Here is a 14755-nt window from a genome sequence, read left to right as displayed (position 1 = left end):
GAGGAGCTCTCCAAACACGGTGATCGGGGACAGAGGGGTCTCTGCCCAAGGAAGATGCGGGTTTACCAACAGGGAAACAGTCTCGCAGTTTCTCCGCAAACTAGCCTGCCATAGGGCTAAGGAGGTAGGACATCCAGGGACCATGACTTCGTTAACTAGACTGGGGGTAAAAAGGGCATGACTTCGTCTCCGGGAGGGGAAAGGCACTATACACAAGTTGTACACCTGGCTACCTGTCCCGGAACTTACCTGTTCGTACCTGACAACACACAGGATGAGACCAGCTCAACCCGGAGGTTATAAAACCTCACAAAGGTGTTGCCCAGCCCGCTGATCTACAGATGTCTGCTAAAGAGGCGCCATTGGTCAGAGACCAGTAGGCATAGTAGAGTGTGCTTGTAGCCCCAAGGGGGGGCGGCACGCCCTGGGAGTGATATGCCAACGCGATGCATCAATCACCCAGTGGACAATCCTCTGTTTGGAGACAGTGCTCCATTTTCGCTGTCCTACAAAGTAGACAAAGAGCTGCTCAGAGCGTCTAGAGCTCTGCGTGTGATCCAAACAGATGCATAAAGCACACACCGGATAGAGCAACGACAAGGCTATGTCTGCCTCCTCCTGGGGCAGCCCTAGCCGGAGTGATTGTGTCTACTACTGCGGGCGGAAGGCCACTTAGGTCTCCCGCGTCCTATCCAAGGGCCAGACGTGGAGATTCCAGAGGTCTGGTCACAGGTGCCAGATGGTGCCCTGTCCCTGAGAGAGAAGATCTCTCCTCAGGGGAATTTGCCAGGGGGGCTGTCACGAGGAGCATGAAGTCCGAGAACCAAGTCTGGGTGGACCATTAGGGTGCTACTAGGATGACCTGCTCCTCATCCTCCCTGTCGTTGCACAGCATCTGTGCAAGTCGGCTCACTGGGGGGAATGCATATTTTCGCAGCACTGGGGCCAGCTGTGTGCCAGCACATCTGTACCGAGGGTAGCCTTGGTCAGAGCGGGCAGTGGGAGGGTTCCTGGGAAGTGAACAGGTCTACCTGCGCTTGATCGAATTGATTCCAAATCAGCTGGACCACTTGGGGGTGGAGTCTTCACTCTCTCCTGAGTGTGACCTGCCGCAATAGCGAATCTGTCATGCTGTTGAGGTCGCCAGGGATGAGAGTGGCTCGAAACGACTCGAGTCGCTACTGACTCCAGAGGAGGAAACGGCGGGTGAGTTGTGACACGAGCGAACTCCACCTTGGTGGTTTATGTATGCTACTATTGCCGTGTTGTCCGTCCGGACCAACACACACTTGTCCTGGATCAATGGCCGAAGCCTCCACAGGGCAAGAATTACTGCCAGCAACTCAAGGCAGTTGATCGGCCAACGCGGTCTTGGCCCTGTCCAGAAGCCGGTGACTGCACGCCCATTGCAAACGGTGCCCCAGCCACGCTTGGGCGCATCTGTCATAACCACGACACACCTGGACACCTGCAGAAATGCAAGGTCTGTCCAAGGGCTGAAAAGGCAGGGCCAGAATGGTGTGATGACCATGTGATGTGCCCCACGTGATGTGCCCCCATGCCCATCTCTGGACTTGAGTCTGAAGCTAGTGCTGAAGCAGTCTCATATGAATCAACCAGAGCGGTGTGACCCCAGGAGCCTCTGTAATTGTTTCAGTGGGACCGCCGTCCTCCACCTGAATACCTTCAGACAGCTCAGCACCGACTGTGCTCAGTCGCTCGTGAGGCACGCAATCATAGAGACTGAGTCTAACTCCATGCCGAGAAAAGAGATGCTCTGAACCAGGGAGAGCTTGCTCTTTTCCCAGTTGACCCGAAGCCCCAGCCAGCTGAGGAGGATGAGCACCAGGTCCTTGTGCACACACAACAAATCTTGAGAGTGAGCTAGAATCAGCCAGTTGTCGAGATAGTTGAGGATGCGGAGGCCCACTTCCCTTAGCGGGGCAAGGGCTGCCTCTGCGACCTTCTGGAAGGTACGAGGTGACAGAGACAGACCGAAGGGGAGGACCTTGTACTGGTACACCCAGCCCTCGAAAGAAAACTGCAGGAAGGGCCTGTGTTGAGGTAAAACTGAGACGTGGAAATATGCGTCCTTCACGTCTACCGCTGTGAACCAGTCTTGATGCTGGGTGCTCGTTAAAATGCGTTTCTGCATCAGCATCTTGAACGGGAGTCTTTGCAAGGTCCGGTTCAGTACTCGCAGGTCCAAGATTGGCCACAACCCACTGTCTTTCTTTGGTACGATGAAGTAGGGGCTGTAAAACTTTGCCCGTGGGAATGCGGTAATGACAGCAACCAGAAATTATACACAAATGGAAAGGCGTCTTCAAAAAGACACTCTCCATGAGTGACACACTTTTAGAAGGAAATATACTCTTTTAGGAGGAAGGATATATACACTTTTAGACTGCTGAAGCACCCAAGGGTGTTATCTGCACTACACTCCCGAGGGGGAGAATCCAATGTAATTCACCGTAAATCCAACAGCTTTGCAGAGGTGAATGGATTGGCAGAGGACCGCTCAGCTCCGAAGAAAAAAATCTGAATGAGTGGTTGCAAGCCAGCTCCTTTTATACCCGTATGTCCGAGGGAGTGGCATGCAAATTCCACATGCCAATTCCCATTGGCATTTCTCAAAGATCAGAGGTGTTTGGGACTCCCAAGGGCGACCCCTAATATAACTACATGGACACAACGTCGAGTGAGTGACAAATAAGGAACCAGACTTTTCATATATAGCAAGCGTCCTCCCTCTCTAAACATCCCTCTGTTCCCTGGTTGTCTGACCTGTTGAGCTGGGACTGTAGTAGTTCCAGACGGGCCTGCAGTTGGCTTGGTCTGTCCTCATTGCAGAGGCTGTGATGTTGGTAACAGGTCTGCACTGCAGAAGGGCGCCTCTGACTTTCTGAGTACTGACTGGCCCTACGGTCAGACAAATAGCCATATAGCCCAGACACATTTAGAGGAGCTGCTGTACGGGTGAAGAATGAATTGATAGGCAGAGAGAAAAAAAGAGAAAGATTATAAGTTAAGATGGATAGGTTAAAGCTTCAATAGAACAAATTGATTCTAAATTATGATAAATACAGTATTTAGATGAAAATTAAACAGAGACTGACTACCAGTTTTCATACTTCAATACGATAGTTCGCCAAAATATGAAAATTCTGCGATTTTCTCATCCTCATGTTGTGGAACACAAAAGAGATATTAGGCAGAATGTTACACTCAGTCACTATTCACGTTCATTGTATGGAAAAATATGCGATGAAAGTGATTGGTGACTAAGGCTGTCATACTGCTAAACATCTCCTTTAGTGTTCCACAGAAAAAGAAAAGTCCTGTATTGGGACATCAAAAAATATCATAAAATTGTATCTTGATACTGCATTTAGGACTGACAGTGTGCTGATTAATATTCATCCAAAGTATTCACTCTGTTCGAACCAGTGTATGAATGAGACCCTCGCTCCTGTGATCCTTCCATGCTGACAGCAGAAGTGGAGTATTCTTGCATCTCTATCCCTGGAGAGTATATCTCCCCTCGGCCAGGTACCAGGGGCTTTAGGTCCTCCTCACTGGACAGGGAAGCATCACTGGTATTACTGCATAACTCATCCCACTGTGAGAGTGGCATCACTCCCCGATGGTTCCCGACAGGAGAACCGGTCTGGATTGGGTATGTGTCCATCCCATCTCGGTCCATCCCATCTGATAGGGGAAAAAGCAGAGTGATGAGCTGTGCAGTCCAGCAGCAATGGCCCTAAGCTTAATTCCTTTTGTAGTGATCATGTTGCCTAAATGGAGAAATTACAAGATGGACACCCTTACCAGGTCGATTGCGCTGTAAGGGGTTCCTCCGGTGTCTGGGACGACGGTACCCACATTCTGAGTCCTCGCTTGGTGTTGGATGCATGATTCTGTCTGCCTGATACACACAAGCTTCAGTAACTCACATAATTACTGAAAACATGTATAGAAACATGCATTAAGACTAGCTAAGCAAATACCCATATATTATCTCATTAACTTTTGTGTGAGTTTGAGTGGCTTACATCTCTAAGGTTGAATGTGATCTCTAGGTTGCTCCAGAAGTTGTCTGAAAAATCAGGGTACATGTCCAACACCTCCAGCAGGTCGTCTCTCAGGATCTTGTGCAGGTCACAGTAGGTCAGAGCCCTCACGTCTGCACTTGATTTCCCTGGCCTGGCATACAGACTGATGGGCTCCCCAAAAATATCATTCTTTCCTGCAGAGAGGAAGAAAAGGAGACACAGGTTTGTAAAAGTAACATAGAAGAGAAACAAATAGATATATAAATATAACAGTTTGGTGCCATTTATGGGTCTCTTCATGTAGCTGATGGTATGAATGCAACATCTAAACAGTTCACTCAATAAGGGGCACTATAAAGCTGCACTTTGAGATGCTCGGAAACACAGGTACCAGCTCAGACAAAAATATGCAAAGAAATTTGCTGTAGAACGGAAATATACACTATTAAAGGGAACGTTCAGCCAAAAATGAAAATTCTGTCATCATTTACTCAACCAAAGTTGTTACAAACCTGTATGCCTTTGTTTCTTTCTTCCCTGGACACACAAGGAGATTTTAGGCAGAATGTTAGCCTCGGTTATAATTCACTTTCATAGTATAAAAAAGTGAATGGTGACTGAGGCTAACATTCTCAAGTCATTTTATGTACATGTATAGCGCTTTTAACAACACAAATAATTTCAAAGCAGGTTTACAACAAATTATGCTGTAACAGAAAATGAAGCTGTAATATCTTAAAGTCTTCATTCTGCAGTTTGATAAAAAACGTGATTGTAGATTATGCTTAAATATATACTGTACATTTGTTTATTTATTGTATATGGATTCCATTTTAAGAGAGGGTAGTCCATCCTATTACCAAGATGATGCAGGCAGAGGTCAGTGAGGGGCATCGTAATTCGGCTAGAAGCTTGTGGCAGTTCATTTCACAAGCTTTCTGCCTAACATCTCCTTTTTTATTGCACGGAAGACAGAAAGTCATACATAAGGTCTTTGCAAAGATCTGCAGAAGGGCCTGTCAAGGGACTGAAGAGGGTCTTACAACACCATGATGGATCTTTACTACAGGAATATTGATGTTCAAAATATAATATTAAATGAATATGCAAATGAGTCCCCGCCTCAATCTCCACTCACCCCTACACCTCTCGCCTGCAGCTCAGGCTACCTGCTCACATTCACAATCATCTCGGATTTTCAGATCCTTTCGTAATACATGAAGGCTTACCATTTGTCCTTTAACATCTGAAAACAGAACATGTCTTGCAAAATACTGATACGTAGCTAAGCCTGGCTTCTCCTTATACCCCTTGCTTCGACGTAGCATATGCTATTGATATGGAAAGCCCCACCCCGCAAGTTCACGGGTTGGGTTCCTTAGGTTTGTGAGGTATGAAACCCTGGCTGTCTGAATCTGTGTTTTTGAGACTGTCTTTGGTAGGCTGCAGTTCCAAGGTGAAAATGGTCAACCATTGCATTGACTGCTGATTTCACTCATGGTATGTCTTGTAGCATATAAAAAACACCATATGGACATGTAAACAAGGTTAAAAAAAATATTTTCACTGGAGAAGGTCTTTAAATTTGCTCAATGCTGAAAAAAATTGGGTAGTGATTGGTAGTACTTGAATGTTCTAATATGTTTGAAGGTGTTGCATGGCCTGAAAAGTTTGAGAACTACTGCTATAGTGCAACATGGCAAGAGCCTTGCATTATATTGATCTGCATGGTGTTATAATATTATAATAGAGAGCTGCAGGGACAGATTATCTGGCCTGTTGATAATCAATGAGATGCACTGTAGTAGCACACGATGGTGTGAACATCAAAGCAGAGGAAAATGCAGTGAAACAGAAGAGGGACAGGAAACAGAACAATTGCAAAGGTGATAAAAATGCAAAGCAGAGAAGAGAAAAATTAGACAAGCGATAAATACTAAATCATACAGAACTAGACACTGCCTCTCGCACCTAATATGGCCACAACCACATCATCTTTGAGGATTTCTATCGAGCCTCGGGAGAGGAAATACAGGGCAGTCAAAACGTCTCCGCTGTGCACCAGAGTGTCGCAGGGCGGGGCATGGGTGGTCTTAAAACGCATGGCTAGAGCACGCAGACAGCCCTTACTCGCCCCCCTGAATGCCTTACAGTTCTGCAGCAGACTCCGGTTCAGATGCAGACAGATGTCAGCCTGTAGACATTCTGGAAAACCCTTCAATACCTGGAGCAGGAGAAGAAGAAAAAAAATGGGACATTAGAGGCATACAGTTTTCACAAAACCAAATAAATACATAACAACTAGACATGTGTAGTGCTTTATTGTTAGAGTAGTGAGAAAAAGTTTTAGAGTGAAAACTTTAATGGCAGTAATGTCAACCAAATGCTTGCTGTAGCCTTGTGCCAAGCGCAGTGTTTAGGAGATATTTCAGCTCATTCTTCACATTTATTGTTAGTTAGTTCAGATTATTTTGGGGATGGCTTGCTTCAATTGCCTCTTCTAGATCACAGTGCAGCATTTAAATGGGATGAGGTCAGGACTTGGCCATTCTTAAATGATCAATTTAAGAACATAGACATTTTCAAGTTTAAAAGAGATAATTGTAGATCAATTGCTGTAAAAATTCCTTTAATTGGAAAAGCTTATTCCAATTACCCTATATCCAAGGCGTTATCCTACTATAATATACATTTTTCATCACTGACCTGGATTAATTAAACTGTAAATTCAGTTAAGACCATGTGAAATGTTTTGTTGTGGGTTTTTTCAATGTTTCATTTAAACACTCATTACTACTGTTGGCTGATTTGCAATCTAATCAAAAATGTAATCATGAACTCCATGAAAAATTACTTAACATTACTTAAAATTTTTTAATCAAATTAATGTAATTACAAGTGCTTGATTTTTTTTAATTGTGTAATCCCAATTACAAGTAATCTACAACTATCCAACACTGATTACTTATTGTATTTATAACAGGCACTTAGAGGATCAATTCATGGTTTTGGAGCCATTCATTCAGGAAATCCACAACAACTGTACATTATATTGATTCACAAAAATTGTCTCTTATATTAATACAGGTATTTTTGTGTTTCTTTCTGTAATGTAGGCATATTTAAACAGTATGTGTGTGCATTGCTCACAGCATTCATGTCAATGCCATTAGTGTAGGACCAGGCATGCTGGAAGTACTCCTCCAGCCGCTGCCTAAGGTCTCCTGGGATCTGATGGAACCTGATGAACTCCTTGACTCGTAGCATCTGAGTGTGATAGCGAGCTGTGCCTGAATACAACCTCTGAATTATAGCGGACACATTGCCAAAGATACTGGCATACATCAGGGCTGGAAAGAAAGAAGATCCAAGATCATTATCAGTCAAGAGTGTAATAGGAACAATACAAATAATCAGCAGTGAGTGTACAGTATACAAGTAGTTATACACAATAATTTGTCCATTGACCTTTTTAATCAACAGCAAGGTTTAAGGTTCAAATCTATCTGAATATATATATAGGAAAGTCTATATCTTAGTGTGGCAAGCAGGGTGTGGCCTAGAAGTAAGGATGAACACCTGGCGGAGAATTCTCTCAATCAGCCGGGAGAGAGATAAATAGGAGCCAGGCAACCAGTTAGAGAGAGAGAGAGACGCACAAAGCTGTACCTTAACCCTAACCCGGCTCCTGCTTCCTCCAGATACCAGGTTTTCCACCAATGTGACAGAGAACATACTTATTGTGGAAAGGAGGAAGCGGGAGCCGGGTTAACATCCACACGTAAGACTTTTATTGTTTCTGCTTTTGAGTGTCAAACACACTAAGTGTTTTCTTTTCAGCACAATCCCAAACACACACAAACGTATCAACACACAGAGCTTTGAGTATCTCCCTCTCTCAAACTCATACCCTGGCTCCTTTTTAACTCTCTCCTGGCTGATTGAGATAATTCTCTGCCAGGTGTCCATCCTTACTGCTCGGCCACGCCCTGCTTGCCACACTTTAATTGGTTCCCATTTCTTTTTCACAATCTACCCCCCCCCCACACACACACACACACACACATACATACATACATGAACCTGCGGTGTGAGAAATGAATTCTTAAAGACACAATATGAAAATATTGTCACAATATGAGCTCATAAAAGCTGCATGCATAACAATTAGCAAAATTACGTTTGAAATAGAAGTAGATGAAGTAGAACATGTCACACTGCAGGACATGTCAACTACGTTCGTCACCTTAGTTTGGGTCTATTATGGAGAATGAATGCAATATACTCACAGCCAATGAGCATGACACATATGGAGAAAATCTTCTCAGGGTTGGTGTTAGGAGAGACGTTTCCAAATCCCACACTAGTCAAGCTACTGAAGGTAAAATAAAGAGCAGTTACATATTTATCCTTGATGGAGGGGCCGGAGGAGAAATCACTGTCGTTGTACTGCTTGCCGATCTGGTCGGCCAGGTTGTCCAGCCAGCCGATCTTCATGCCCCCGATACGGGAGGAGCTGGTGCGCTCCACATTGCCAATGGCATACCAGATGCACGCCAGCCAGTGGGCAATGAGTGCGAAGGTGCACATGAGGAGGAAGAGCACTGCCGCACCGTACTCAGAGTAGCGGTCCAGTTTCCTTGCCACTCGCACCAAACGCAGCAGCCGCGCGGTCTTCAGAAGGCCAATCAGAGTGGTGGTTTGAGGCTGAAGGAAGGAGTTTAAGAGGAGAGTGACCTGATTGAAAGGTGAAACTAGTTTTCACAATCACACTATTTTTGTTAAGTCGGCAGGACAACTGCAACTATGACCAAATTACGTTTGTGTGACTTTGATTTGTGAATACTAATGCTGCAAGGTGGGAGTACGCAGATAACTTTGCTTGGGGGCCATTTGAAGGGGCCAAGAATATTAGCATAATACACTATAATTTATATATGTAGTATATACTTAACTTACTATAAGTGGCCAGTGAATTTGCAAAAAATATGGATAGTGGTGGTGGGCCAATGGATTTGAGATTATCTTGAGATGGAGAATCTCTGCCATAAAGTAAAATGTTTCTCAAGAACAGTAAGTCCAAAAGATCATTAAAGGGATAGTTCACCCAAAAATAAATATTCTCTCATCATTTACTCACCCTCATAATATCCCAGATCTGTATGATTTTCTTTCTTCACCAGAACAAATTTTATGAAAAATACAAAAGTATCTTAGCTCAGTAGGTCTTTAAAATGCAAGTAGATGGTGATCCGACTTAATAAGCTCAAAAATTACAGATAGTCAGCATAAACGTCAGCTGTTAAATTAAAATATAAATTTAGCATTTTTGCAAATGTTGCAAAAAAGACCAATATATATGTACTTTTTCAACTCTAAATACACATGAGAACTGACGCATGTGTGACACATATGGAAGAGCAGTGCTGTTTACGAGTAGAAAAAATGCTGTACAGAATCTTAGTTGGTTTTGATCTGTATTTATCTGTTTCTTTCCTCACAATGGTGCGTTTGTGTGCTTATCCTGGATGTCTCAACCGAGAGGAGAATGTGAGATTACCTCTGTATCATGACAACGCAAATAGTTCTCCAACCTCTCGTAAAGCTTACAAGAAGCATTGGATTATAGTTAAAAAGTACTTACATATTTATATTTTTCACACCAAAAGAGTTTGTATCGCTTTAAAAGGACATTAATTTAATCGCTGGTGTCGTGTCGATAACTTTATGCTGTGACCATTTATGATTTTTGGAGATTCAAAAGAGAAATCTCCATTTGCTTACATTTTCAGGGCCTACTGAGCTAAGATATTTTTTCTATTTTTCTTTAAATGTATCCTGGTGAAGAAAATCATACACACCTGGGAAATCATGAGGGTGAGTAAATAATGAGATAATTAAAAATTTGGAGTGAACTATCCCTTTAATATTTTAATATGTCTCTTTTTGCATATAAATTAATAAAACAGCTTCCCCTTTACTGTATATAACATAAATATTGCAGTAAATACAGGTCGTTACAACATACAGAAAAATAACACAAATCAATATAACTACACTGCAATCAATATGCTAGTTGATACATTGACATGTTTGAGTGGTTTTACAACCCCAATTCCAAAAACGTTGGGACAGTATGAAAAATGCTAATAAAAACAAGTTGTGATTAGTAAATTATATTCACCCTTTGCTAAATTGAAAACACTACAACTACACATTATATTATATTTTTCCATGTGAATTTCCTTGTATGTTTTTTTTTAAATGTACAGTCATTTCAAATCAGATGATTGCAACACGCTCCAAAAAACAGAGACAGGGGCAATTTAAGACTAATAACAATTTGTTCATGTGAAACAGGAGATGTTAAACAGGTGAGGCAATCATGTTAATAAGTATATAAAGAGCCTAGTCCTTCAAGAGCAAGGATCATTTGAGACTTGTCCATTTGCAAACAGATGCTTCAGCAAATAATCCAGCACTTTGAGAACAATGTTCCCCAAAGACAAATTGTAAGGATTTTGGGCATTTCACCCTCTACAGTGCTCAAAATAGTTAAAAGATTCAAGGAATCTGGTCAAATCTCGGTGGGCAAGACAAAATGTGTGCGATCTATGATACCTCAGACATCACTGTCTTAAAAAAACATCATTCATCTGTAATGGATATCACAGATGCAAGTTAAGACTTTACTATGCAAACCAGAAGCCCTACATCAACACGGTCCAGAAGCGCTGCCAGCTTCTCTGGGCTCGGGTTTCATCTTAGATATAAAGTAGAACCGTGGAACCATGTTTTTTGGTCCAATGAGTCCACATTTCAAATAGTTTTTGAAAAACACAGCCGTCACATTCTCCGGGCCAAATAGGAAAAGGAACATCCAAGGTATTATTAGCGTCAGGTCCAAAAACAAGTGCCTGCATGGGCCAGGGGTGTGTCAGTGCCTATGGCATGGGCAACTCGCACATCTGTGAGGGCACCATTAATGCAGACAGATATGTAAAATAGCAGCATATATTACCGTCCAGCACCAGGGATGACCTGGAATTTTCAGCATGACATAAGCAGAGAGGGTGCTAGATTGGCCTGACTACAGTTCTTATTTGTCTCCAATAGAGAATGTGTCAAATGTATTATGAAGTGCACAAAACAGCAACGAAGACCCCGTACAATTGTGCAGCTGAAGATCTACATAATAGATGAATGGGGGAAAATTCCACTTTTTAAACTTAACAAACTTGTGTCTTCAGTGCCTAAATGCTTAATATGTGTTATTAGAATTTTTTTTAATGTTTCCCAGTGGTAAACGCTTGACTGTCTCAACTTTTTGGAGTGTGTTGCAATAATCTGATTTGAAATGACTGCATATTTACAAAATAAACAATTAAATTCACAATGTAAAATATAATATAATGTGTCATTGTAGTGTTTTCAATTTAGCAAAGGGTGAGTATCATTTAAAAATAATTTTTTTTTGTTTATATTAGCATTTTTAATACAGTCTCAACTTTTTTGGAATTAGGGTTGTACTAAATTTCAAACATCTGCACATTTCAATAAATTGTACATTGTGCTTTAGGATACAGAGCTGTACAATTGAAATATTACTGATTAATATACAGTCTGATTACCACATCACAGCCTTCCACTCTCACCTCATCTGAACCTGATTTGAAAATGAGCAGGTCAAAAGGAATGGCAGCCACAATGTCTATGAGGAACCAGCCCTTGAAATAGTGCTGAGCAATACGAGCTGGATGGCTGACCACCTCATCGTTGTGATTGACATACGTGGTCCTGAAATTGATGAGGATGTCAATAATGAACATGACATCCACCACAAGGTCCACCACATTTAGGGGGTTGCAGGTGTAGCCGCAGGTGCGCCTCATCTCATCTTCCTGCTCGTTGAGGAGAAAGGCGGCCGAGTAGGGCGTGAAGACAGCTGTGTAGAGCACCAGGAGTAAGATTATCCAGTCCCATACTGCCTTGAAGGGGCTGTAGTGAAGGATGGTCCACTTGTGGATACGTGGAGCTTGGAGCTTGTATTCGGGAAGCACATCCGCCCCAAGTGACAGCACCTGGGAAGAAGATGAGAAAGGGAGGTAGAGAAACCATAGGATAAGTGGTCAGATGGTATTCTTAACTGAAAAGCCACTGGTGTCAGTAGAAGGCAGGCTTTAAAATATTTTTTTAACCAAACTATATGAGGTGATATCTTTACTGTATAAATTAGCTTTGACAAACGATAGACCAACAACTTACATCTGCGTAAAGCAAAAGCTTATGCGCCATACCTCCCGCCACCACCCCTGTAAAATCATCTTCCTTTCTTATTGCGGCTGGTAATGGTTCCAGGGCAAGACTGAACAATATTGGGGAAAGAGGACAACCCTGCCGGGTGCCCCTGTACAGAGTAAAATAATCTAAAATTAATCCATTTGTTTGTACCGCCGCTACCAGGTGTCTACAAAGTAAAAACCTTCATCCATCCAATATAAGTATTCCCGAAACGTATATTTCCAAAATCTTAAAAAGATAATCACATTCTACCATATCAAAAGACTTTTCGGTGACAAGTGAGATGGCAGCAGCCAGAATTTGATCATTCGCCACTGACCACATGATATTGTTGAGACGCCTGATGTTATCAAAAGAGCTGTGGCCCCGAATAAACCCCACCTGATCTATATGTATAAGAGATGTCATAACTTTACTCAATCGGTTAGCCCAAATTTTGGACAATATTTTAACATCTAGCTGGATCAGGGAAATTGGACGGTAACTCTTACACTCGCTTGGATCTTTGTCTTTTTTAAGAATCAGACTGATCTGGGCTTGCATCAGGGTTGGCAGAAGCTTTCCATTCTATAATGATTCCATATACACTTCTAGCAAAATTGGAGCCAGTTCTGTAGCATAAGATCTCACAAATTCAGCGACTAAGCCCTCTGGCCCCGGAGCCTTGCCTGTAGGCAAGGCCTTAATTACCTTGCCAAGTTCCTCCAAGGTTATCTCAGAATCACGATACTTTTTTTGCTCAGTCATCAGTTTAGGTTCTAAAGGTTCCACAAAGTTTCTAATATCTTCATCAGTAGATGAAGATGTGGAACTATAGAGATCAAGATAGAATTCTTTAAAAGCATTATTAATATCAATGGCCGAGGTAAAAATTTCACCACCAACAGATTTCACTGAGGGAATGATAGAAAGACTATCTGCTTTATATTTCTAGCCAAAAGCTTCACTGCTTTGTCCACCGACTTAAAGTATGACTGTCTTGCCCAGAAGAGCCAAAACTCCACCTTCTGCGACAAAATAGCAAATAAGGCCTCAGACGACATTCGGTGCTTCAGCTCTGAGGATACTGAGGACCAGTTGATCTCCAAATAAACATTGATTCAGCCTTTAACATTTGTTGAATTCAGGATTTTGCATAAGGGATGCATTTAAGTGCAAACTATACAATTTATTTTTCTCTGTATGTGGCAACATCTCTAAACTCACTATGATCTGAGACTAAGATGTTTACAATTGAGCAATTCACAACAGATTAAATGACAAAAAAATTATGAAAAGAAATCTATTCTAGAATAAATCTCATGGACTGATGAAAATAATTTAATGTCCCTACCAGTTGGGTTCAAAAGTCTCCAAATATCTGTAAGTCCAAGATTTTTTACACATCCTGTGAAGCATCACTGTTGCTCTTGGGGGCTTGCACACTTTTGCTTCACTATGATCAAGGACTGAGTCCATCAAAAGATTAAAGTCTCAATATTATATCATGAGGGTGTCACGAACACGGGTGAAGGCGCCTCCTCCTCGAGCCTCCGGAGATCGCATTCACCCGAATACTGATTACTCACCCCAGCTGTTGCTTATTACCTCACTCTATTTAATCACGTCTGTTTGTTCCCTCCTTGCGAAGTCTTGTTTAGCCCCGGCGACATTTCCAAGCATCATTAGTTACCTCTCTAGTTTATCCGTGTACCGACCTAGCTATTCCCCGTTCCAGTTTGTTAGCCACCTGCCCAGTTACTCTAGCCTGCCTTGTACTACGTCTGTTTGCTGCCCGCCCTGATCATTAGCCTGTCCCTGTTTACGCCTTTGCCTCTCTGCCTAACTCTGTTTGCCTGTCCCAGACCATTGCCTGTACGACCTGAGTTTACTGTTCTAATAAAGCCGCATATGGATCCAAATCAACCTGAGTCTTCATTACAGAAGACTTTGCCGCCCCTCGATCCAGCGGTGATCACCCACCTGTCGGAGGAACTCTCGGCGCAGGCGAACCAGCTCTCCGCGCAACAGCTCCAGCTCGGGCACCTCTCTTCAGCCATCGAGGAGATAATGCGCACCGTGCAGGCAGCACTCCAACCAGCGCCGGCTTCCGCGACCGCACCCGCGGTTCCTCAAGCTAGCCAGGCGTCAGCCGGCGATTCACTTCCCCAAGCAGCTGCCAGCCCACGACTCGCCTTCCCGGAAAAATTCGACGGTACACCCTCGAAGTGCAGAGGCTTCGTAATGCAGTGCTCTATTTTTCTCGCGCAACAACCGACGATATACCCGACTGATCGGAGCAAGATTCTCTTCGTCAGCTCCGTTCTGACGGGCCGCGCTCTCGACTGGGCGACCGCGGTTTGGCACAATCAGGGCTTCACACAATTTTCCTTTGACTCGTTCATGCAGAACCTGATCGA

At 43.0% G+C, this 14755-nt stretch overlaps 1 protein-coding gene across 4 annotated transcripts in view; it reads right to left on the bottom strand.

Moving 5' to 3' along the window:
* Positions 1 to 14755, bottom strand: part of kcnh6a (potassium voltage-gated channel, subfamily H (eag-related), member 6a) — a 53361-nt gene that overhangs the window by 4163 nt on the left and 34443 nt on the right. For 3 of the 4 annotated variants that reach the window (XM_052131843.1, XM_052131844.1, XM_052131845.1), the window contains 8 exons: positions 11711 to 12136; positions 8345 to 8762; positions 7206 to 7405; positions 6027 to 6279; positions 4056 to 4249; positions 3832 to 3928; positions 3448 to 3711; positions 2788 to 2971 (listed from right to left, as the gene is read on the bottom strand). In XM_052131843.1, coding sequence (XP_051987803.1) covers positions 2788 to 2971; positions 3448 to 3711; positions 3832 to 3928; positions 4056 to 4249; positions 6027 to 6279; positions 7206 to 7405; positions 8345 to 8762; positions 11711 to 12136 — 2036 coding nt within the window. Of the gene's footprint in view, positions 1 to 2787; positions 2972 to 3447; positions 3712 to 3831; positions 3929 to 4055; positions 4250 to 6026; positions 6280 to 7205; positions 7406 to 8344; positions 8763 to 11710; positions 12137 to 14755 lie in introns of those variants that run through there. The other variant, XM_052131846.1, reaches the window with a different exon arrangement.

The sequence above is a fragment of the Xyrauchen texanus genome, chromosome 8 (assembly GCF_025860055.1).
Source record: "Xyrauchen texanus isolate HMW12.3.18 chromosome 8, RBS_HiC_50CHRs, whole genome shotgun sequence".
NCBI lineage: Eukaryota > Metazoa > Chordata > Actinopteri > Cypriniformes > Catostomidae > Xyrauchen > Xyrauchen texanus.
This window is presented reverse-complemented; position numbering and strand designations above follow the sequence as displayed.